This window comes from Rhipicephalus sanguineus, chromosome 2, assembly GCF_013339695.2.
Source record: "Rhipicephalus sanguineus isolate Rsan-2018 chromosome 2, BIME_Rsan_1.4, whole genome shotgun sequence".
Lineage (NCBI taxonomy): Eukaryota > Metazoa > Arthropoda > Arachnida > Ixodida > Ixodidae > Rhipicephalus > Rhipicephalus sanguineus.
Window position 1 is genome coordinate 14,246,242 of NC_051177.1, and position 22,922 is coordinate 14,269,163.

At 45.8% G+C, this 22,922-nt stretch overlaps 1 protein-coding gene across 1 annotated transcript in view; it reads left to right on the plus strand.

Annotated features, from left to right (window-relative positions):
- Positions 1-22,922, plus strand: part of LOC119382436 (protein Red) — a 65,948-nt gene that overhangs the window by 40,804 nt on the left and 2,222 nt on the right. Inside the window, exons 13-15 of the mRNA XM_037650138.2 lie at positions 2,225-2,291; positions 9,166-9,254; positions 14,594-14,705. Coding sequence (XP_037506066.1) covers positions 2,225-2,291; positions 9,166-9,254; positions 14,594-14,705 — 268 coding nt within the window. The remainder of the gene's footprint in view (positions 1-2,224; positions 2,292-9,165; positions 9,255-14,593; positions 14,706-22,922) is intronic.

A 22,922-nucleotide genomic window follows, 5' to 3' on the forward strand; every position in this document is an offset into this window, starting at 1 on the left:
CGGGTTTTTACGGTATTTGTTTGGTGACAAGCTGCAAAGGTTGAATGTGTAGCATCTGTACTTGCTGGCAACACTCATTGTAGCGGAGCAGTGCTACAGCAAAGTAAGTGACATGCAAATACATCCACGTGGACAAAAGAAGCAGACCTTGGAGATGCAGAGCCATCTGGCACTCACACTTCCCAGTCCTTTGACAGTTTGTGCGCAAACACGGGACCAGGATCAGAGGGAGCAGAAGTATGTTTACCGGGAGTAGTCGGAGCGCTTTCTTGCACATGTGACACTTGGAGGCACTAGCTTGCTCGCCACTGAGATCCGCATTCATGTAAATGCTGATGTATCAGGAAATCTTAAGGCACAGGGTTCTCCCCAGCGATGGTTTTGCCGTCCACCGCTCTAGCCGACCGCTCACCTTGATGACTGCTCACCCACCACCGTGCACCTTCAAGTTTACAAGTTCAGGTTTACAAGTTTACTAAAAATTCAGGTTTACAGTAGGGGTGTGCGAATATTCGAAATTTCGAATATTTTTCGAATAGTGTTTGCTATTCGATTCGATTCGCACTGAAATTTTACTATTCGAACTATTCGAACTTCCCAAAGACAAATGCTGTCAACGTCCAATTGAAAGTGACCCCTTCAGATTTTCAATATGCTTCACCTCATTACAATCTCGTATTGCGGCAAAGCTGCCTTTCAAGCTCCGTTACGGTCGAATTTAGCGAAGAGACAAAAGTCCAGTTGGAAGTGGTCCCTAGATTTTCAATATGCTTCACTTCCTCACACCCCCGTATTGCGGCAAAGCTGCCTTTCAAGGTCCGTTACGGTCGAACTTAGCCAAGAGACAGTCAACGTCCGTTCGGAAGTGGTCCCTAGATTTTGAATATGCTTCACCTCATCACACCCCTGTATTGCGGCAAAGCTGCCTTTCAAGCTCCGCTACGGTCGCAAATGTATTAACTCAAGAAAACGCTGGTTCCAATATGGAGATGAAAGATGTGGCAGAGTTGGGGGCTCAATTAATGCTGTTTTGGACCTGAAATTTGGGCAGGAAGTCCGAAAAATCGGACGCCGAAGCTTTTTAGCATCCAAAATTTCAGATGTTCTTATATATCGACGTCTACGAGGCAGATTTGGAACTCTGGATTTGAAGGGAGCACACCCTTGTCCACCACATCAGTTGGCCTTCCACAGCAGTTGAAAGAGGAAGAGAGGCTGAGGAAATGGCATCTCTGCCTATCACGTGTAGTGTTGTCGGCAACACTTTGGTTGCACCAAATCATGTACATAAATACAATTCGGCCTCTACATTGCCTCACTCTTGATAAGAAAGACAACTGTGAAATATGACACCAACCTAGCGAAAAGAAACACTTTCATGTTGCTATCTCACAAGAACATACTTGGGGATTCTCTGCAACTTTTTCTGTAATTTCACTTCGAATTATTCGAAAAATGTTTGAGAAATATTCGCAAATTATTCGAAATTATTCGATTCGATTCGCACTCAATCTTCATTATTCGAATTCGCTTCGCACCCAAAATTTTGCTATTCGCACAGCTGTAGTTTACAGTACTGAAGGACAACATTTTATTGCCTCCGAGTGCAGTCGACATCTGATTTTTTGGACTCCGTAGGGATCGTGACATTGTTCAAAAAGTTGAATAGTGCGAAAAAAGTAATTCGTGCTTTCTTACTTCCCCTTTTCACGAATTAAAGTGATCGCAGAACACACTAACTGGTTGGCACAACATACAACAAGCCACTGCAGCGTAATCAGCAAATACATTAGGCTTTATGTAGACTGCATCGGGGATTCATCAAAACTATGTTTTAATGATTAGCATTGTTTAAAGCGGGTTCATATTAATTATGTTTTACTGAGATGATGCTGCGAGTGCTCGTGTTACAGTGGTTCCTTCTAAGTGTTCGTATGCTTCAGTGCGTAGCATTTTTGCATTGTGGTGAAACCTACTTGGTGAAACCTACTTGCACTGGCTCAGGCCTGACAAATCACTAACGTAAAATGCAGTTTCTCAGATGTCCACCTCTCATGCCTGGGGAGAACCCTGGTAAGACAATTTGATACGCTTTTATTGCATTCATGTAAATGTAGCTGTTTACTGCTGAGTCATGAAGGAGTTATTTCCTTCAAAGGTTGCGCGTGCTGTGCCCTTGTGTTTCAGTACACACCTTACTTGCATATCCTCTTTTCCTGCATAGTGCCCCTGAAAATGAAGATGCTGTTGCAGACAGCGATGATGAAGTGGACTACACGAAGATGGACCTTGTGAGTTGTTTGCATGTCTGTTTTTAATATGCACTTGCATTAGTCTAGAAGTGCTTACGAGTACCAGAGGGCATCAGCTTCTTCAAAATAATTGCTACAAAATGCAGGTTCATATTTACATGAAATTTCATGCCAACTAATTGCACTATCAGCTGTTGTCATACCTCATGTTTGTTTGTTTATTATAGTAGTGGTGAAGAAACGTGACATTATTGGGGTATAGACGAGGCATGAGGTAAGAGGTAGCAAAAGGTGCCATGCTTGGTAAAGCAGTTGTGGTAAAGCACAACATCTGGAACTTGCTAATGTGCACAACATGCAGGAATGTCATAGAGTAGTATGAATGGACATACACAGTAGTGCAAGCTGTCTTGTACTGAGCAGTGTGCAACTGCTTAACCCTTTGAGGTTCGGATTATTTCGCGAGAACCAGTCCAAAAATGTGTAATTTTTTCATTGCTGAAATAAATTCTTCAGACAATTCTATTTAAGAAAAGAATTGTTTAAAATTTTTTTTCATAACCGTAAAGTGACAAAAAAATCATTTTTGTTGTTACATACACATTGTTTATTTGTAGTAAAATCAAGCAAAATCCTTAAAAGGACACTAAAGGCAAATATCAAGTCGACGTTGATTGTTGAAATAGCGGTCCAGAAACCTCGTAGTGCTACTTTTACGCCAAGGAAGTGCTTATTTTGAAATAAAATAATGTTTTAGTGGTCCGCATCGCGTTAGCGCACTTCAAATCACCTGCCTGAAATCAGTCTTTCATACGTCACTGCTGCCATGCCCAACGTTGCCCGCCTTTACTGCGCGGCAGCGTGCAATGGCGGCATGCGCCATTCGGGCATCCGGCAATATCACATGCATGCGGCATTTTGTTGAACTTTCTGTCAGAGCGACTTTCACGAGCGCGCAAAATACACGCGGCAGTACGCGATACTGAAACTACCACTGAGACGCGACCGCGTGAGCGAAGCAGGGCGCCAGGGGAAGTGCAGTTCAGCGAAAACGGAACCTTTGAACCATGCGCGCCGTTCCCCATGGCAACGCCAAAGAGGTTCTTTCTTCCTGAATCAAACAGAAACGAACAAACAGCGTTTTATTACGTCTCTTGATGCATGGAGGGTTCTTTTTTTTATTGCTGCTAGTTTGATTACTAGCGATTAATTGTAGGCAGACTGTCATACGTCATCGGGATCATTTTCAAAATGTGCCGCTCGTGGCGCTCATCGTGTGATACATTTAGCTTAATTTCTCGGTAAGTAGGGCACTGCTGTTGATAATATTGCCGTTGTAGACGTTGTCATACATTGAGCTTTCACTCTGACATAAATTGTTATTTGCCTTTAGTGCCCCTTTAAAAAAAAACTTAACAGTGTTTTATAAATAAAAATTGTGCATTGTATTAAACATAGCTCACAGAAATCCAATGAATCAGATTCTGATTCGGCACTTGGGGAATAGTCCGCATCGGAAGAATCGCTGCCCGACTCACCAGCAGCAGAGTAACCGGTGCGCGCTTCCATAGCGTAAGCAGTGATTCCACTCCTGTGCCAACTGCGCCAGAGTGTGCCAAATTCAATTTACTGCGCCATCCTGATAAAATCGACAGAAATTGTGCCAAACTGCGCCAGAGTCTCGGGTTTGGGGGTGTCTATCACCGGCAACTGCACCAGAGGTGCATCAAAACTCGTGCAGCTTGATCTTGGGGCCGCCAAAGTCACAACCAGGGACCAAGAATTAGTCCGCTGAATAAACAGCGCTTGTGCGTGCGTCCCGATCCATGACACCATGATCAGTGCCGACGCAGCTTCCGTTGTGTAAGTCGGCTTGATGGCAAAATGCATCTTCCGCAGAAGCTCGTGATGCGTAGGCCAATTGGTAGCGTGCAAGTGAGGCGGCGATTCATCGGCGGACGTCGTCTGTTCCAGAAACGCTGCTGATAGCTCGTTTCAGGAGTCGCGTGACACGTAATTGAAGCAATGTTAAGTCATAACTACATGCGTGCCGCTAGAATGTCTGTCACTTCTGTTTCTGGACATCGCAGAATGAAACCAGGGAAAACTAGAACAATGTCGAATTTTCTGTGCTTCACGTCCATGGAAGGGCACATTAACAGTGGGAGCGCATTGTCACTTTTCATCGAATATACTTTATTCATGAATCTTCATCCAGAGGAGCTTTTTCGTAATTTTTTTCCACCAGCACTTGCTGGTTGGTAATCGCTCTTGCGGTAATAACCCGTGAAAGGCCCTGCCCTTCTGAGCTCGTGAGTGTTAGGACCCCAATTCGAATATTTTGTTTGTTCTTTTCTCAAATGTCATCTCATTAATAAATGAATGCCTCCTGGTCGCAGCATCTGCAAATCTGTTTAATTTGTGCAGCTGTCAGTAGTGCGCCCGTCGCTGACGGCCCTGGCGTTAGAAGGCCCACTGTGAAGCGGCTACGCTATGTATACGTCTGCCCCTTGCTTTCCAGGGTCAGTAACTGATGGTTAAAAAAAAGTTATTTTTTTTAAAGGCGAAGCAGTGAATGTGATAGCAACAGATTGTGTTGTTATACATAGTAAGGCTAGCAGGTAACTCTTTTGGATCCGATCTCACTCAACACAACTCAACAGAACGCAGATTTAAGAGAATATGGCCGCTTTGGAGGCCGAAGTGGTTGTCGTGCTTTCAGTTCTCTATACGTGAAGTAAGCGTTGCGAGCACGGCAAGTTTACAACCAGTCTCCTGATGCCCGTCTAGATAGCATGCGTGCCTGCGACCGTGCCCTTCGAGCGACGCAGCAACCCCTCCCACCTCCACTCCCATCACTTCATGCTCCTTACTAAAGATGGGCGGGGCATTTCCTTTCTGCTTGATGAGCAATCGACGGTAGGCCTCGTGCGCAGGGTGATGTTATCGCATGCACCCTTCGTGCGACGGAGACGGCCGGCTCGTTTCATCTCCACTTCAGCCGCTTTCATCACCGCTTTTACTCACACATAGAACATACGATGCACGGGGAGATGTTATCGTGCGCGGGCTGATGTTATCAGTTTGGACTTTATACTGAAAATAATTACTATCGCAATAAAAACAAAAATTAATTATGGCAGCTTCGCACTAGTGGTGCCAAGCCTGAAGCAAGAGTTGAGCTGGGTGGCCATCCTTGTTTCTTTTTATTTTTTTTCTCTATTTCTTTCTCTCTGTTTCTTGTATCTCTTTTTGTATCGGTTTCTTTCTATTTTTTCATCCGTGCTCTTTCTATCTTTCTCTTGCCTTTCCCTCTCTCTTTATTTATTGCTTCTCTCTTTCTGCCTCTTTCTTTCATTCAATCCTGCTCTTTGTTTTTTCCATCTCTTTGTCGTGTCTTGTCATTTTCTTCTCTCTTTGTCTTTTTCGGCCTTTTTATCTTTTTATGTCTTTATTTTCTTCATTTATCTCTATTTTTCACTTTCTTTCTATTGCTATTTTTCTCTCTCTTTTTTTTTCTCTCATTCTTTATGTCTCTCTTTTTTCACGTGTTTCACGTGCTCCGCTTCACCGAGTAGTTTTTGTGTAATGCTCGTACTCGGTAGTGGGGCTTGACCCAATTCCTGTCGCGCATACCCACCTGTGGAGCTTTGCACGATGGAGCATAAGTTGCCGATAGCTTAAACAGCTTCACTGTTAAAAAATGAGGAGCTATTCCACTCTGTAAGCTGAATGACCAGCAAAGCTTTTAGCGCCCGGCACAGATATGACATGGTGGATGCCAGTTTGGTATGCAAGGCCAGGTTTTTAATGGCCGGGCTGTTAACGCTCAATACGCATTATTTTTTGCACTTCTCTCTAGAGGGCACTAAGGAATGTCCTAGCCGTATACAGCTTCGCTGTAAAAGGAAAACGAAGTTTGTTATATCATGTAGTCCCCCAGCGAATGCACTTTCGGACACTTTCGCGGATGCTCGGCTTAAAGCAGTTCTCCATCTTCCAGGCAACACAGCGCATGCGCAAGTGATAGTCTGGAAGCATTGCGAGGATGCTCTTGCTACAGCACAGACAGGGCCTCAGAAAGAGGGAAGGGAGTGTCGAAAGACGTTGACTTTCTGAGCCCAGCTAAGGGATGTCATGTTGCGCCCAGCAGTGCAATCGATCGAGGAGAAAAATAAACGTGCCTTTGCCTTTGAGTCACTTTAGGTGAATGCATTGGCGACAGTGTGAATCTTTAGCATTGAGGCACTGTTGTATGTCACGGCGTTTATCTACCACTTCTGCTGATAATTACGTAGATGTATTCAGAATGTTATTTCATAAAGTACAGCTTTCAGTATCCAGTATTTTGTTTATTTGCTAGTTTTGAAAAAAAAAAAATCACTGAATAGGTCATTCGAGAGCACTTAAGTGCATGAGGCCATTATTCTTGCATTATTGAGTGAAATATGGAATGCTCCTGAGATGATTTTCTCCATGAGATTTGCAATGAATCGAAATATTTCTAGCTCTTCATAAGAGCCCTATGATAATTATTCAGGCACTTGAATGTAAATGCAACATGCTTCTCCAGTGTATTCCAGGATGTGAAATTAGCTGCTCCAGCATGCTCCAAGATGCAAAATTAGCTGCTCCAAAGTGCTCCAAAATTAAAATTTTGCTGCTCCAAAAATTGCTCCAAATCAGAAGTCCTCGGTAGCATCATCGCGTAAGCGAACTGCGTCAGTGAGCGCACGGAAGAAAACTCTATGGTTGTGCGCCCGTCCGGAAAGCAAAACGAGTGAAAAAGCTACAGTAATCCTTCGTCTTATCGCCAAGAAGACGTAGTTAGTTTTTCCGAGACCCCCAAACAGGAAACGCAATCACGACGGCGTCGTTTGTGTAATTTAGCGCTGCACAGGAACAGATGTAATCGCGCCCCGGGGAGCAATAAACGAGAGAGTAACAAGCGGTCACCCTTTGAGAGATTAGAAACCAAACAGCCATCAACTTTGCGGGCGCAAGAAGCGAAAACCACCCGAAGGACGAAACCGAAACCAGCCGGAGCACGTGCGCGCGTTCTGATGCGCTACTGAAAGCCGCCGCGCTGATTTGGAAGGCAAAAAAAAAAAAAAGGAAAGAAAAGAGACGGAGAGACATCAGTGCACTAAAAAAATTCCACATATTCCCAAAACGTGGCAGCGCATTACAAGCAAGAGAAATGATTGAAGAAGGCATGCGTTTGAAACCAACCGCGCTGCGGGTGTGCTCGGTTGCGCAAGTGATAGCCGGTGCGCCGTTTTGCGAAGCATAAAGAAAGCAACAATGGAGAGACATCGGCGCATGAAAAAAATTCCACATATTCCTGAAGCGTGGCAGCACATGCAAAGCAAGAGAAATGATCGAAAAAGCGCGCACTTTAAACCAGCTGCACCGCGAACGTGCTTGGATGGGCAAGCGATAGCTGTCACGCCGTTTTGGGAAGCGAAAAAAAAATGCAGTGTAGAGACATCGGCGCATGAAAAAAATTCCACGTATTCCCGAAGTGTGGCAGCACAGGCCAAGCAAGAGAAATGATCGAAGAAGGCGCGCGTTTTAAAAATAAACGCTATGCCGTACATGTACGGCGAAAACCCTTTGGTACCAGGAAGCTTCTGCCGTACATGTATGGCGAAAACCCTCAAGGGGTTAATATTGGAGAAAAAGAGCTACTAAGGTAGCAGACAAACCCTGCGCTGTCTCCAAAGCGTAAGCCAAGTGTAACCCTTTGAGGGTCAAAGACGTACATGTACGCCATTGCATCTATGTTTAAAACGATCATTTCTCTAGCTTGGCGTGTGCTGCCACACTGCGGGAATACATGAAATTTCTTCCTTACGCTGATGTCTCTCCATCTTTTTTTATGCTACAGCGGTGCGCTCGCTAGTTTCGGTTTAATTCTTTGGCCGGTTCCTGCTTGTTGCACCTGCAAAACTGTGGCTTTTCAGTTTAGAATCTTTCAAAAGGGGACCATTTTGTTACTCTCTGGTTTATTGCTCCCTGATAAGCGATTACAGCTGTTTCCGTGCAGGTGTTTGACTGACACAAACAATGCCGCTGTGGTTGCCTTTCTTGTTTCGGGGACTCACAAAAACAACTTCCGTCTTGTCGGTGATAAGACCAAGGATTATTATAGGTTTCGGACTTGTTTTCTCTTTCTGGACGCTCTCACAACTACACAGTTTTCTTCAGTGTGCTTAACTGCACAGTTTGCTTTCACTATGGAAGTGCACGCCAGTTTCTCTGCCGCAAGTGAGTCTAGTGGCAATTCCTCTGAATCGCCGCTCGACTGCCGAATTGGAATCTGGTTCAGTAATTGTCAGCCTGTCATATGAGGAGTTACTTATGAGTTCAGACTCGGATGTTGATGAGTGAGCGACATCTCAAAAGTGTGCACGGCGAGTTGATGCTGACTGGATCAAAAGTGGCTTTTCTCCCCCCCCCCGTGTTTCTACTTAACGCCACTTTCGTGCAGTTGTTTTTGTACGTCTGTGAACTACGCAAACATTTATTTCAACACATAATTTTTTAACGGTCGTATAGGGTTTTTTTTTTAGAATTTATCTTGCTGTTACTCACGAATAGACCATGTGTATGTAATAACACAAATAATTTTTTTGTCACCCAAAAGAATTGTAGACAATTTTTTTCTTAGAGTTGTCTGAAAAATTTAATTCAGCAATAAAAAAAATACACATTTTGGGATGCATTTCACGAAAAAAATCGACCCTCACAGGATTAATGCAGTTAGTAAGTAGTTGGCGAGAAATGAGCAGGTGTTGACCAATGGGATGCCTAGACACTGAGGTATTTGCTTTTGCTCTGGGTGGGCTTGCTTGCTTGATTGTGTGGATGGGGTGAGTGGCCAACGTGGGTCCATGCATACGGTGTGCAGGGCAACAAGAAAGGTCCCATTGGACGATGGGACTTCGACACACAGGAGGAGTACAGCGAGTACATGAGCCACAAGGAGGCCTTGCCCAAGTAAGAAGGAGGCCTTGCCCAAGCACTGCCTGTAAAGGGATTGTGCACAGGGCTGCACAATTAAACTGGCAACACGTGCACTGTTTTGGCCAATTGAAACACAGCTGGGTAGATTAATTTATGACTGCATTCTATAGTGCAGCAAGACACGGGTTCTTTTCTGCAGAGATGTCATGCTTTGGAAGTACAGTTTTACTATACCTCGGTGTGTGTTTCGCTCTCTGGAAAGCTGTAATATGACCAGTTGAAGATGCCATTAGAGTGGCTTGGCATGTTTACTGCCTGTCGGCTAAAAATGAAGTGCTCTCTGCATTGCGATGACAGCATGCAAGACTTGCCTTGAGCCACTGTTAGTTTTCGCAAACGCACTGCACTATAGTCGGTGACAGTTTAAGACAGTTTAAATATGATGACAGTTTAAATATGATCAATCCGCCCACGAGACCGGATTGATCATATTTTGCATGCCTCCGCGCTACAAACGAAGTAGTTCCTAAACAATGGCAATGATTTTCAAGCATATAAACATTATTTGGCAATACTGCACTGATGTTGAAATAAAGAAAGCAAAGCTAGATAAAAAGAATTATGAAGGCAAGGAGTTCAGCGTCAGCTTAACAATATATCTGTTGTTTAAATCGCACCCCCTGCCATGGTCATCTCGGAGTCTATATGAAGAAGTAATGTACATCTCAAAGGTGATGTTTTCGTGCAGTACCTATTATGGTATTAAAACAAAGAATGCCAAATTTAACGTGAAATTTAAAAGGAATAGTTTCTTTACCGTTTCACAAAACAAAACAGGGACATTAAACACATTTAGTAAGGTTGTTTGTAATTTTTTTTACGAAACTTTTGCCGTCAGTTTTCTTAACTGTCTGCTGTAACTATGGCAACAGTGACTCAAGGTGAAGTACGGCAAAGTGGTCTGAGATTGCCTTCGTGAATTTGGACACTTGTGTTGCCGTAAATACTGTATTTGCGTCTCTAGTCGCCGTGCTTGTCATCGTGTTTGAGGTAAAGCCAAGGCTTCATTTGACGCCTTGTTTCAATGAAATAAAAGCTTGTAGCGCACACGGTGCTTAACCGTGGGGTCACTGCATAAGTTGCCGTTACGTTCACGCCAAGGCGATGTACGCGGCTAAAGTGGCGTAGACTATAAGCTTTACGTAGGATTGTTTCTCGCTTCGACAAGCCCTTCAGCCCTTGAACATTCAACTTTGTTATTTATTTATTTATTACATACCTGCATCGCCTCAGTGAGCATTACAGCAGGGGGGGCCCAGTTTTGCTGGAAGAGGGGCCCCTACTTCAATGTATGTGTGCGTCTGTGTGAATATATATATATATATATATATATATTCGTAGATTGTGAAGAGGCTGTCTTCAGTTGCTGTATGAGAAATAGGAAAAGGATATACGCTTCTAAAAAAACTGTTTATTTGTCAACGCCTCGATTGGAGTCCGATCTTTATTCAGGCAGAATTTACGAGGCTTCGATGCGCTTTTATAGCATCGTCCTCCGAGCAGGGAGAGAGAGAGAAGGAAAGAGAAAGAACTTAAAAATGATTAGCCAGAAGACAACGCGTTTATACTCGGACATACAAAAAAAAGAAAGAAAAAAAAACATGCGCATCCTTGAGGAAAAGAAAAAGAAAACATATAAATGTATGTATAGATAATCCCGGTGGACACAGTCGGTAAGTACATTCCTTTTGTCTATTGTCAAGCCCTACCTCTCCGGCTCCCCCCTCCTCATTTGTTCGTGAAGCATAGAGAGGGAGTGAGGCTTCACAAACAGGGATAAGCGTTTAAAAAAGGGCCTATAGACTATAAGCTTCACGAGAGTCTACTGTAGTTAAATATAAACAAATTATCACTGCGTAACACATGCACACTACACATGAAATGCAAGAAACGCACGTTAGACAAAAGCAAGAATTCCAAATATGATATCGTCAAGTATGATCCAACACCATTAAAAACTAAAGTTTTTGTTTTTTTTTTCGCTCAATAATAGTTTTAGCGGCGTCACTTCAGTTACAATCACGGTCGATGCAATCGAAAGTTCCTGTGTCACAGCGATATTATGTAACGCGCATCATTTCGCGGTTTGTAGACAACGATTACCTCGCACGGCGTTTTTCATGCCAGGCGTTCGTGCATTAAACGTGAGACTTACGCAACGGGCACTTCATCCTAACACATCAATTCTGGGCTGGTGAAACTGAATTCCATTAATACGACGCAACTGCGCCAGTAGGCACACGTCACATAATCATGCACGCACTGGCTGACCACCATTATCTTCTTATAATGCACACACCACTGCGTATTCTCCACACCTGCTTTGTTTACTTTCGCATGGTGTTGTGCTAACGGGTTATGTTGGTTGCTTCCTTTCTCTCACGCTTCTTCCGCACATACGTCACTCATATAGGCGAACAGCATGGCGCATATCACAATAGATCACCTAGATTCCCACGTTGCGAGCTCCAAGTAATACACACACGCACACGTGGCAACTCTGATGACATGGCTTTTGCAGTTCGTAAATTTTACACGGATGCGCACATTCCAACTTCACCTTCACCTCACTGCACACAAATAAACGCGACGACAATCGCTGAGTGTGGTGACTTTCTGGCAATATGATTGGTGTATCCGAGCAATGGAGGGAACATACGCTGTGTTGCAATTTCATGCTGCTGAAACGATAGATCACGCTAAAGCATTGTAAAACATCCGAGGTGCTGCCAAAGGTGCACTTCAAATGCAGCACAGTCACAAGCTTCTACTGCATCGAATGACGACCGGGGAGGATGATGTCGAGTACATGCGAATAACAGCAGAAAATAGCTTCTTCTGGAAGAAACAAACACCACAGGAGATTTGAATCCACCTTTTTCACGATGCCCCAACGCATGCTTACTCCCCTAGTAGAAATGTCGCGAAACGTCTCCTAATCTGGAGGCTTTGCTTCTGGCAATACCAGTTCTCCCGGCCCCTACCAAAACAGCAGAGGGCAGCATAGGAAAATAAAAGAGGTAGTTGGACGCGCATAATACAAATGGACAGCGGTACAGTTTACTCTTTATTCTTTGCTTGTCACCGACTATAGTGTTTCACCGAAGGGGAGACACTGGTCTTAACCCTTTCAGGCGCCACCTATGAAGACCTGTCTGTAAATGCGTCAAATCAGTGCAATGCTATTTCAAGGCACTCGGTATTATATTGCAACAAAAATAATGGCGTAATACGTTAAATTACGTGTGTTTTGGTAATAATTCCTAATTACTGTGTAATTAAATATCTATTTATTCTGAAGCCATTCATGCTCTCTTTCTGCAGAAATAGAGTGTAATCTCATGCTAGAAATATAGTGCAAATTCGTTTTCGGTTGTCTATGTTGAGCAAAGAAAAATTATACTTTTGACGTGGGTCGCGGAGAGCGGCACGTCAAACGACTCGTCGAATATGGTGGTGCCTTCAGCAAAGGGACCGTATGCAGCAGTACACAGCAAAATGAAGTTAAATGAAGAGAAATTTTTTATGCAGGAGGTTCATTTCAGCCAAAGCTCAATGTATCTTGCTCTTTCTTAGCCCCTAGTCGATACAGATAGCAAAAACAAGTGGTGTACACAATTGTGTACATAGCATCGCAAAGGGGTAATGAAAAGTCATGGGAAAAAATCTATTTTCTGAAAATGGTATTTTTGTAACGTGGAGGTATTTCTGCAAGTGCTGACCGAGTTTCTGACATCTTGGATTGATATTTTGGCCCCAACAGCAATTTATATTACCAAGACAAGCTATATTTCAATTGGGAAAAAAAAGCACGAAAACTTCTGAATGACGTATGCTGCAGTGGTAGGCATGCAGATTATATCCCTGGTGGCTGCTAATCATCTTACAAAAATATTTTGATATCTTCCGTTACATGGGGTTCAAAACGAGCTTTATCTCTTTTCTTGAATTTTCTCCAAACAAGCCTGCACTCACCCTGCTTGTTTGGTACAACAATTTCTCAAGCTCTCGGACAGTTAGAGCTGGAGTGTTTCTTACTACTATATGAAGCTAAACGCATAAAGCTTGAAATGCTGCCAGCAGATTCTTTTTTCTTTCCTCTATAACTGTACTGTAAACACTGAAGTTCAGTGGGCTTCTAAATGGCTAATTGTCTTTGATGCATTCCCAGTGCTTAAGCGAAAAAGGGGAAAAAACATGCAGACAGGAAAAGAATAACGCTGGAAGCACCGTCTCTCTTTCTTTGCTTGTCTGCATGTTGTTGTCTTTTTCCGTTTTCGCCTAGCTATCACTCTAAAATTTCAGAGCTTCTAACCATTGTTAAAGGTTCTGCCACAGTACGTATTCAGCAGACATCGAAAGAGTTGGTGTTGCGTGCATTTATTTGTTTGCATCGACACACTGAGTGGATGGTTGGTCCAAACACGCACACCTGGCTTCAAGTTCCGTTAACAGAAGAGAGACCAAATATGTTGGACAACGACCTGTGGATGAAATTCCACCAGAGGGGTGTGCTTGGACCTACTGTCTATTTAGTATGTAGACGACTTGCAACAGTGTCCAAGGACTGCAATGTATACATTGGTGCACCAGCCTATACCGTGTATGCCGCCATGTGATTGATGTGACCTACAAAAAATTGCTCCATTGTTGTCATCTCAATGTCTGCACATACAGACACCGCTGATCCCTGTGTGGTGAACTTTGTTTGGGTGCACTAGGTTGGCGCTTTCAGCGCAGGAGGGTATGTTATGAGCCGCTTACCGTGCAGGCTAAGAGTTAATGGACAAGTTGTTCCCTGATTCGCCATCTATGTTCTTGTGGCACCTATCACTCTACTAGTGTAAATATTGTAAATATACACATCTTTCGATGTCTCCTGTAAAAATATTGCTCGGCTTGGCATAGATGTGAAATGAACTCACCATTGTAATGTTGTTATCTTGGTTAGTTTATTCTTTTATCTACTGCTGCACAACAGAGAAATGGAGTAGCCGATGTATGGTTTATCTCAATCTCTTCACAGCATATTACAGAACAAGCTGAGTCATATTTGCAGTTTAAGGATGTCTTTCGAGGAATGACGCCATGGAACTGAGTTGAGATTTCTCCATGTAGAATTGCTCATAATACAACCTAGATTTCACATTGTGCCTTCTCTAGACCATATGCTTCACCAGTGGACTGATGATGCACACACAAGGCACCAAAGTCTGCATGAAATGACTGCGCATGTTTATGTGCAAATGCAAAGCGATGCTGTTGTGGTTAACATTATTCACTGCTGATTGTTCGTGTTGTCTGTTCTTCAGGGCAGCGTTTCAGTATGGCGTCAAAATGGCAGACGGCCGTAAGACACGTCGTGCTGCTGGGAAAAAGGATGACAAGGCCAAGTTAGATCGAGAGCTGCAGAAGATTAATCAGGTGTGTTATTCATCACAGAACCTCAGCGTCTATGACGTTCTGTTGCTGCACATGCAGTTAAAAATGTAAAAACTTGCATAGGATGGATGTCAATGGAATAAGCTCAGTACATTCATCAGTTTACCTGCATCATATCTTCGAAATGGCAGTCTTAAGAGTTTTTCATATTTTTCACATACGACTTTTATTAATTGCCTCAAACCATCTTCTTTCCCTCGTTTTTACTTACTGACCACATTGTGTTGTGCTGAAAATGATAGCATATGCAGTGCACGCTGGCAGTTAATGGCAGATGGAAGCAATGACAGCATCAAGAAGTCTATGATTGTGAGCTAGTATTTGACTCGCAATACTGCTATGGCTAGAAGATAGGTTCCGTATGGCCTGGCAAATTCTGCATGACACATGATGTCTTGCTGGCGGCACAAACTTCAGCCCTGGTGAGCCAGATGCACAGCTTGAGCTGAACGCTAAACAGCGTTCAGCGAAGGTAAGGCCTAGCACTGTCGACCACCTACCTCAATTCTATCTCGGAAGTTCCTTTCAGCATTGTGGAAGCTCCAGGGCTGTTTAGCCAATAGGAAGGGTCCCTGAAGATGTATTCTTCCGTGCCGCGTCGTCTGTTCATTGTCTTCATGGCGTTTGCACATATGTGTTGGGCAAGTAAAGGCAAGCAGGCGGCAGTGTAAAAAAAAATGTACCAAAAGCAAAGAAAAATCGCGCCATATCCACGAAGTGAACGATGATTGTGGAGCTGGCTCGGAGATAATCAGGCAAACCGTGAATGCTCCATACAATGCCCCTCCACTGTCATATAAAGACGTCACACATTGTTATACAGTCGATCCCGGATATATCAAACTCGAAGGGGATCGCGAAATAGTTCGATATATCGATAATTCGAAATATAAAATATGCGTATTTAAGGCTTATATTAATGCATTGCAGGTCTCGAAACAGCTTCTGGAATTTGCAACAAGCGCTAACATGACGATTCACGCGCAACTAGTATGCTAAATAACAAGGTGGCAACTTCTTCTTTTACAAGCTACCGCACTTTATTTTGTACGAAAATAGTCCGCAAACTTGTCTTGCTTCTTGCGCGCCGTCAAGTTCATCAAGTCATCCTAAATATCATTGAAGCTTTCCAAATTAAGCAAATTCAGCACCTTTGGCCACAACAGCAGTGACTGACGCTGAACGCTGATGCAAGCTCTGGAGCGCAGTAAGAGGTTATTTAGTGGCAGCGTTAACCTAGCTGCGGCGTTGACATTTTCATAACCACGCGGGTCCACTTCTGCGGCACCGGCAACGTCAGCCTTGATCGCGGCATCGATGCAGTCAGAAACAGCAACGTCGTCATTTGCACCGACGAAGTCACTTGCTGTACTCCCGTCCGAGAGCGCACCCGGAAATGCTAAGTCGCAAAGTTCACTGAGGAAGAAATGGCAGGTAGCACAAGCGCAAGGGCACAACCAGCAAACAGCCAACACAAACTCGTGACGTAGGTTTGTTTACATATCCGCCGCGTTTATGTCGGCGTCGCGAGGTGCTCGCATCTCGCTCAGTCGCGCGACATGCACTTTAAAATTGATTTAGATATGTTCTAGGCTATATTGGCCCGTGATATTTCGTAGACGTTGTGTATGGCTCCACATACATCTATTTCACTCATTATCTCACCATCGAAATTTTGTGTCAGTGCTCCTTTAAAGGGACACTAAAGGCTAATAAAAATTTACGTCAGAGTGAAAGCTCAATGTACGACAACGTTTAAAACGGCAATACAGTCGATCCCGGATATATTGAACTCGAAGGGGATCACAAAATAGTTCGATATATCGATAATTCGAAATATAAAATATGCATATTTAAGGCTTATATTAATGCATTGCAGGTCTCGAAACAGTTTCCGGAATTCGTAACAAGCGCTAACATGATGATTCGCTCACAACTAGTATGCTAAAGAACAAGGTGGCAACTTCTTCCTTTGCAAGTTACCGGACTTTATTTCGCACGAAAATAATCCGTAAACTTGTCATGCTTCTTGCGCGCCGTCAAGTTCATCAAGTCATCTTAAATATAATTGAAGCTTTCCAAATAAGCAAATTCAGCACCTTCCGCCACAACAGCGGTGACTGACACTGAACGCCGGTGCAAGCTCTGGAGCGTGGTAAGAGGTTGTTTAGCGGCAACGTTGACTTAGCGGCGGCGTTGACATCTTCATAACCGCACGGGTCCACTTCTGCGGCACCGGCAACGTCAGCCTTGATCGCGGCATCGATGCAGTCAGAAACAGCAACGTCGTCATCTGCATCGATGAAGTCGCTTGCTGCACTCGCGTCCGAGAGCGTGCCCGGAAATGCTGCGTCAGAAAATTCATTGAGGCACTGTACGCTGTTGTCAGCGGTCATGACGCACACCTGGCACCAAAGCCCGCAAGGAAACAGTTCATGACGGTGCTTTGCTTGACGTCGTTCCAAGCACCACATATCGTTTTATCGCTACGAGCCGGTGACTGTTTAGTTCAACTCCCGAATGAGGATTTGTCAGGCACGAAGCGAGAAGTACACGAGTCCTCAAGCTGCAAGAGACAACGCAGCCCACAAACAACGAAGGAACAAGTCACCACCGTCGACATCTTGGGGATGGCGATGGCACTCGTAGCTTTGCAGCAAGCAGCCACTGCTTTGGTGCGAAAAGCAAGAAAAAGCGTAGCCTCCGAGATGTGTGTTTTATAACCAAAAACACCAGAAATACGTCACGACGTTGCGGATCTCGAAGGCCATGCTTTTCGTGCCCGCAAGCCATCGTGCGCGAACAAACAGGGAAGGGAATGTGAACATTGCGACGAAGCTGCCGAGTATCTCCGCATTCATCTCATTTTGGCGCCTTCGGCAATCGGCCCCTTTGTAAAACACTATGCATGCGCATTACAACCTACAGATCTCGCAGCAAACAAGCCTGTGCACTTGCAAGCGCTGCGCAACCAACCAGATCAACGTAATGCAACGACACCGCCTTTTCGTCACCTGGGCGCAAAGAGTGATTGGAACTTGACAGAGCGCGGCCGAAAATGACCAACATTTGTTTGGAAAAATGCACCCCCTGGAGTTTGGCGCGGCACAGCGTTCGATATAGCGGATGTTTCGCTGTGCGGGAGTTTGATATACGTGTGCACCAGCTCTATACTTTTGCATGGGAAATTCGAGGGGATTTCTCAACTGTTAGAGATAGCCAATAATTCGCTATATCCGAGTTTGAAATATCCCGGATCTACTTAGTAGCGATTGTGGTCAGGTTGTTGTCAAACCACAAGTGGTCGCAGACCTTGCAGCTGTGGCTGAACGTGTGGTCAAGGAAATCGGCGCCACCAACTTCAGGTAGCGACCGCTTTCAGCGCTTGGCCGCTGCATCCCGCGCCCGTACCTCTTCAAGGTTTTCTTCTTGCCGCTTCCACGCTGCTTCGGCTTCGCGGTCTTGTATCTCGGGATCCGCATGATGCTGACGTCTCTCTGCAGCCTTGCGAGCTCTCACCGCAGGGTCTTGGTGGCCAGCCCGCGCTGCTCGCTCCACCGCCCTGTCTTCTTTGTTCATGTGATTAGTATCGAAGCGCACTGACGGAGTGGAGCGAGCGCCGCATGCTACAGTAGTCTATGCTATATGTAGTTTTGTCTGCGTTGTTATTGTCATCAAGGCTCTCGAAGAACAAGAGGAAGAAAACTTCTCCTTCGCGCCAGCGTGCGCATGCTACAGTTGGCTATGCTATACAGTGAAAGACGGATATCTCGAACTCGAAGGGGATCGCGAATTAGTTCGATATATGAAAAATTCGATATAAAAAATACAGGCCCCGAGACCTTACCAGTGGCAGACTATCACCTACAATCGGCGCATTCAAGAATGACGACTAATTCCACACACACGATGCAACAGAATGTTTTATTTGCGTGAAAAAAAAATCGCTTATCTTGGCCTGTTTCTTCGTCTTCGAAATGAAGTTGAAGACGCTGGCCTCGATCTTATCGAGGCTGTCCAGGTGCGACAGCCCGGTTCACTCTATGTCGCCGCAAAAATGGCGAATCGAGCCGAACGCTGCCGCCACTTCAGCGGCGGAGTACGCGCGTGTAGCCGCCGCCTCGTCCAGACGATCTTCGTCGCCACTTGAGCTGTCGGCCTGGGCATCCTGGATCCCTGCGACCGCAGCTACAATGTCCTCCTCAGCGAGGCTCGCAACAGCCTAAACATTGCAGTCCGCTTCCTCAAAATCGTCCGCAGACACATTGGGTGGAACGGCAGCCGGGAAGAGGGACGACAACTTGTGAAATGCATCGTCTATGCGCTTGTCGTCGCCGTCTTCACTGGTTTCCGCAAGTTCCGCCGTCACAAAGCCTGCCTTCCGGAAGCAGTTGGCCACTGTGTCCGTCTTCACGTCTCCCCAGCCGCCCGTCATTTGAACGGCACCAAGCAGGTCAACCTTCAGCCCACCTTGAAGGACTTGATGATGCTCTGGTCGAGTTGCAGCTTCGCTGTCGTGTTGGCCAGCAGAAACTTCAGTTCGATGTTTTTGAGCTCGCAGCGGAGCACGCACGCAAAAGAGGAATGCGGTGGTATGTGACAACTCACGGAAGTGAACTCCGCCAACAAAGCGCTCGCGATCAGTTGCGATGGCGGCGATGGCTACCCGGGCGCCCGGGCTACCTGCGACGGTAGCAGCGATGTACGAAAGGCACGAGCTGTGGTTGGCTGAGCAAATACGAAAGGGGCGGGCTGTGGTTGGTTGATCAAAACTCGCAGAACAGCAAAAAAAAAAAAAGAAAAGGCGAAAGGAGGAGGCCGCCGGCTCGTTCGTTCCTGCTCTCCGAGCCGACGGTAACGCGGAGAGCGTAGGAGAAAGAGAGAGGGAAAGAAAAGCCGTTCCACAAGTTGGAGAATGCGCCCAGCAGGAGTACAGTCTGAGCCCTCTCGCCCTCACGTTTTTCGAGCGTTTCGGGTGTCGGCAGAGACGCGGTGCCGCGAAAGTCGCGGGGCTCAGCGAGTGCCAAAGCGTGCCTTCCAGCTCGCGTGGTGTTCGATATATCCGATGGCGGGTAAAAATACTGCTCGATATAGACGTGCGACTTTCTGTACTTTTACAAAGGACCTTCAAGGGGATAATTTACGAGTTCGATATAGCCGAAAATTCGATATATGTGGGTTCGATATATCCGTGTTCGACTGTATGTGCTTTTGCCTGCGTTAATGTCATCATCAAGGTGCTTGAAGAACAAGAGAAAGAAGACTTCCCTTTCGCGCGAGCGTGCGCATGCTACAGTTGGCTATGCTATATGTGGTTTTGCCTGCATTAATATCATCATCAAGGCACTCGAAGAACAAGAACAAGACGACTTCTCTTTTGCGCGAGCTGTGCCTGTAGCGGTCGCCTCTGGAACTAAGGTTACGATTACGGCACGGGACTTCGCCCCAGCTTAAGAACCTGGCGAGCCAGCTCCTAAAACATACCTAACAATTTGTCCTCGGCGTGAGATCGCTTAAAGCAATGCCTGACTTCACCATTTCTTTTATTCCTATCAGGACAATGGGCAGGTAGCAAGCGCCAGTTCGGATCGAAGCGGCGGTCATGTCTTCATGAGCATTCGTTGCCTCCATGGCGTTTGCATGGAGGGGTTGGTCGAGTAAAGGCGAGCAGGCGGCAGTGTCAAAAGAAGAAAGAACATACCTAGTAATTTGGCATGAGATGGCATAACGCAGTGGTGGACTTCACCATTTCTTTTATTCCTGAATTCCTGTCAGGGCAGGGACCAAGTAGCACGTAGCAATGGGAACCCCTTCCCACGCATTCCCGGTAACGATTAAGTTGCAGCTGCTTTGCACTTCATGCGAGGGCTTCGAATGACGTCAAACGGCCCTTCGTTCTCCCCGCGTGTGTTTCCTGCTTTCATATATAAAAGGGAGACCTGTCTAGCAACTCGTTCAGTTCATTCTAAGACAGCCATGCATAGACCATGGAAATTAAAGACGCCAGAAAAGCAGCGTGAATACTAGTGGCCGCCAGAAAAGCAGCATATAACTAGTGGCCGTATAACAAGCTGCTTGGTTGACTTTCCGTGCCACGACAGGGTAGCGACGTAAGTGCCTATAACCGGCAGAATGTTGTTGCCTGGGCCTTTCAGCTCGCTCTTGGGGTCTTGAAGCTTTGACGGGACGCCGGTAAACGTACTGGGTACAACTGAAACTTCGGCGCCAGAGTCCACCTTGAAGGAAAGTGGGCGGCCATCGACGAGTACCTCGACGAACTTTGCGTTCGGGCGCTCTCCCGCAACTGCATGCAACTCGATGGAGCTGGCCAAAGGCTTCCGTGTGTGCTTCCCGTTTACGCACTTCTTTTTGCGGCACACGTTCTCGAATGGCCACTCTTGCAACAAAAGTTGCACGACGCACTGCAAGCGGGACAGTCGGCGCGAGGTTGTGACGCTCGTCCGCAGAATGGGCACAGCTGTTGCGTTGTCTTATCAGCTGGCGCTTGCTTTCCCTTGCGAAGGCGAGCGGCGTCGACTGCGAACGAAGATGCCTCTGCCGAGTCACGAGCTCTGCGCTCGTTACCTGCGTCTTCGTGCTGACGAACGTACATCAGCTCTTCGTGTAGCGTCATTTTCGGGTTCCGACAGAGCTTGTCCGAGAGTTCGCGGTCGAGCAAGCCCACAAGAAAACGGTCTCGGATGAGCCGCTCTTCGACGTCTGGCGATGGATAGTTGCAGGACTTGACCATTGTCCGGAGCGCCGTAAAAAATGCGTCGGCCGTTTCACCTGGTTGCTGCGTACGGCGGTGGAAGCGCGCTGACTCGTACAGCTCATTCGGCAGGTGCACGAAGTGTTCGGTGAAAGCCTTCTTCACGGCGGCGACGTCTTTCATATCTGCCTCGCCTAGCATATGGTCGACGCGAGGACAACCCTGGCTTGCGGGCCCATACAGTAAAGCATGGAGCGCACTTGTACCTCTGCCGGAGCGACGTAAAGTCCGGTAGCGAACGAGAAGTCCTCGAACTGCAGCAGCCATGTAGGCCATGAGCTGGGGTTGTCGAAGTCGAACGGCGACGGTGGACGCAGCTGGTCCATGCCTTGCAAGAACGGAGCGGCCGACATCCCAGCGGAGCCCTCAACACCGGTAGTCGTCATGGCAGAGCAGTGGCGGCGGCGGCGGGGTCGTGTCACGAGGATGCAAGCACGGGATCAGCGAAGATGAATCCCGCCCACTTCTGACACCATGTCGAGCGCATCGGGCGAGTAAGTGACACGACAGCCGAGTCCCCAAGCGGACAAGTGACGTCCGGTTTATTGGCAGCCCTTATTACAGAAAGCAGTACATGCCGTGCTGCCATCTGGCGGTACTGCATACACTACAATTGTTAGGAATAATTTTTTAACTGTCATATAAGCTTTCTTTTAGAATTCATCATGCTGTTACTCAGTAATAAACATGTTTATGTAAGAACACAAACGATTTTTTTTGTCACTTTATGGTCACCCTAGAAAGATTACAATTTTTTTCTTAAGTAGATTAACCTGAAGAATTTGAATCAGCAATAAAAAAAATTGACCCTGGCAGGTAGCATTTGGCGAAAAAATTCGACCCTCATAGGGTTAAGAAAATGTTAAGAAGAAAGAAATGGAGAGGGGCCTGTGGAAAATGGGGATGCTTATGAAATCAGCACTGGAAACCCCAACGGAACTTTTACGCAGGAAATTGCCAAACTAAAGATCTGTAATTCTAGGGGTAGCTCCCTTTTGTTTGAAGCCAGGATGGGAGTTTTGCAGACTAAGACGTACAGAGCCAAGTACGAAGGGATAGACACGTTTTGCGGAGCGTGTGCAGAGGAAGAGGAAATAGCTTAACACCCGATACTTTTCTGTAGAGGGCTTCACCCTGCAGTACAGGGCAATAGGGCTGAATTTTTCGAAAGCATTGGGGTTTAGGGACAGTGAAGTCAAAATAGACTTTAAGCGGGCAGAAATAACCAAAAGGAGGTTATCTGATTGGTGATTAAAATTAAGGCAGGAGTGAAATTAGTCACTTCACTCTATAGAGCTAGTACTTTACTATGTATTATGGCTAGGTGGTGTGGTGCCCGATCAAAAGGGTATATATAGCCTTATCCATCCATCCTTGGTGTGAACTAAGTTATACGGCCACTAAGCGGGTAAGGTTTCTGGAACCAG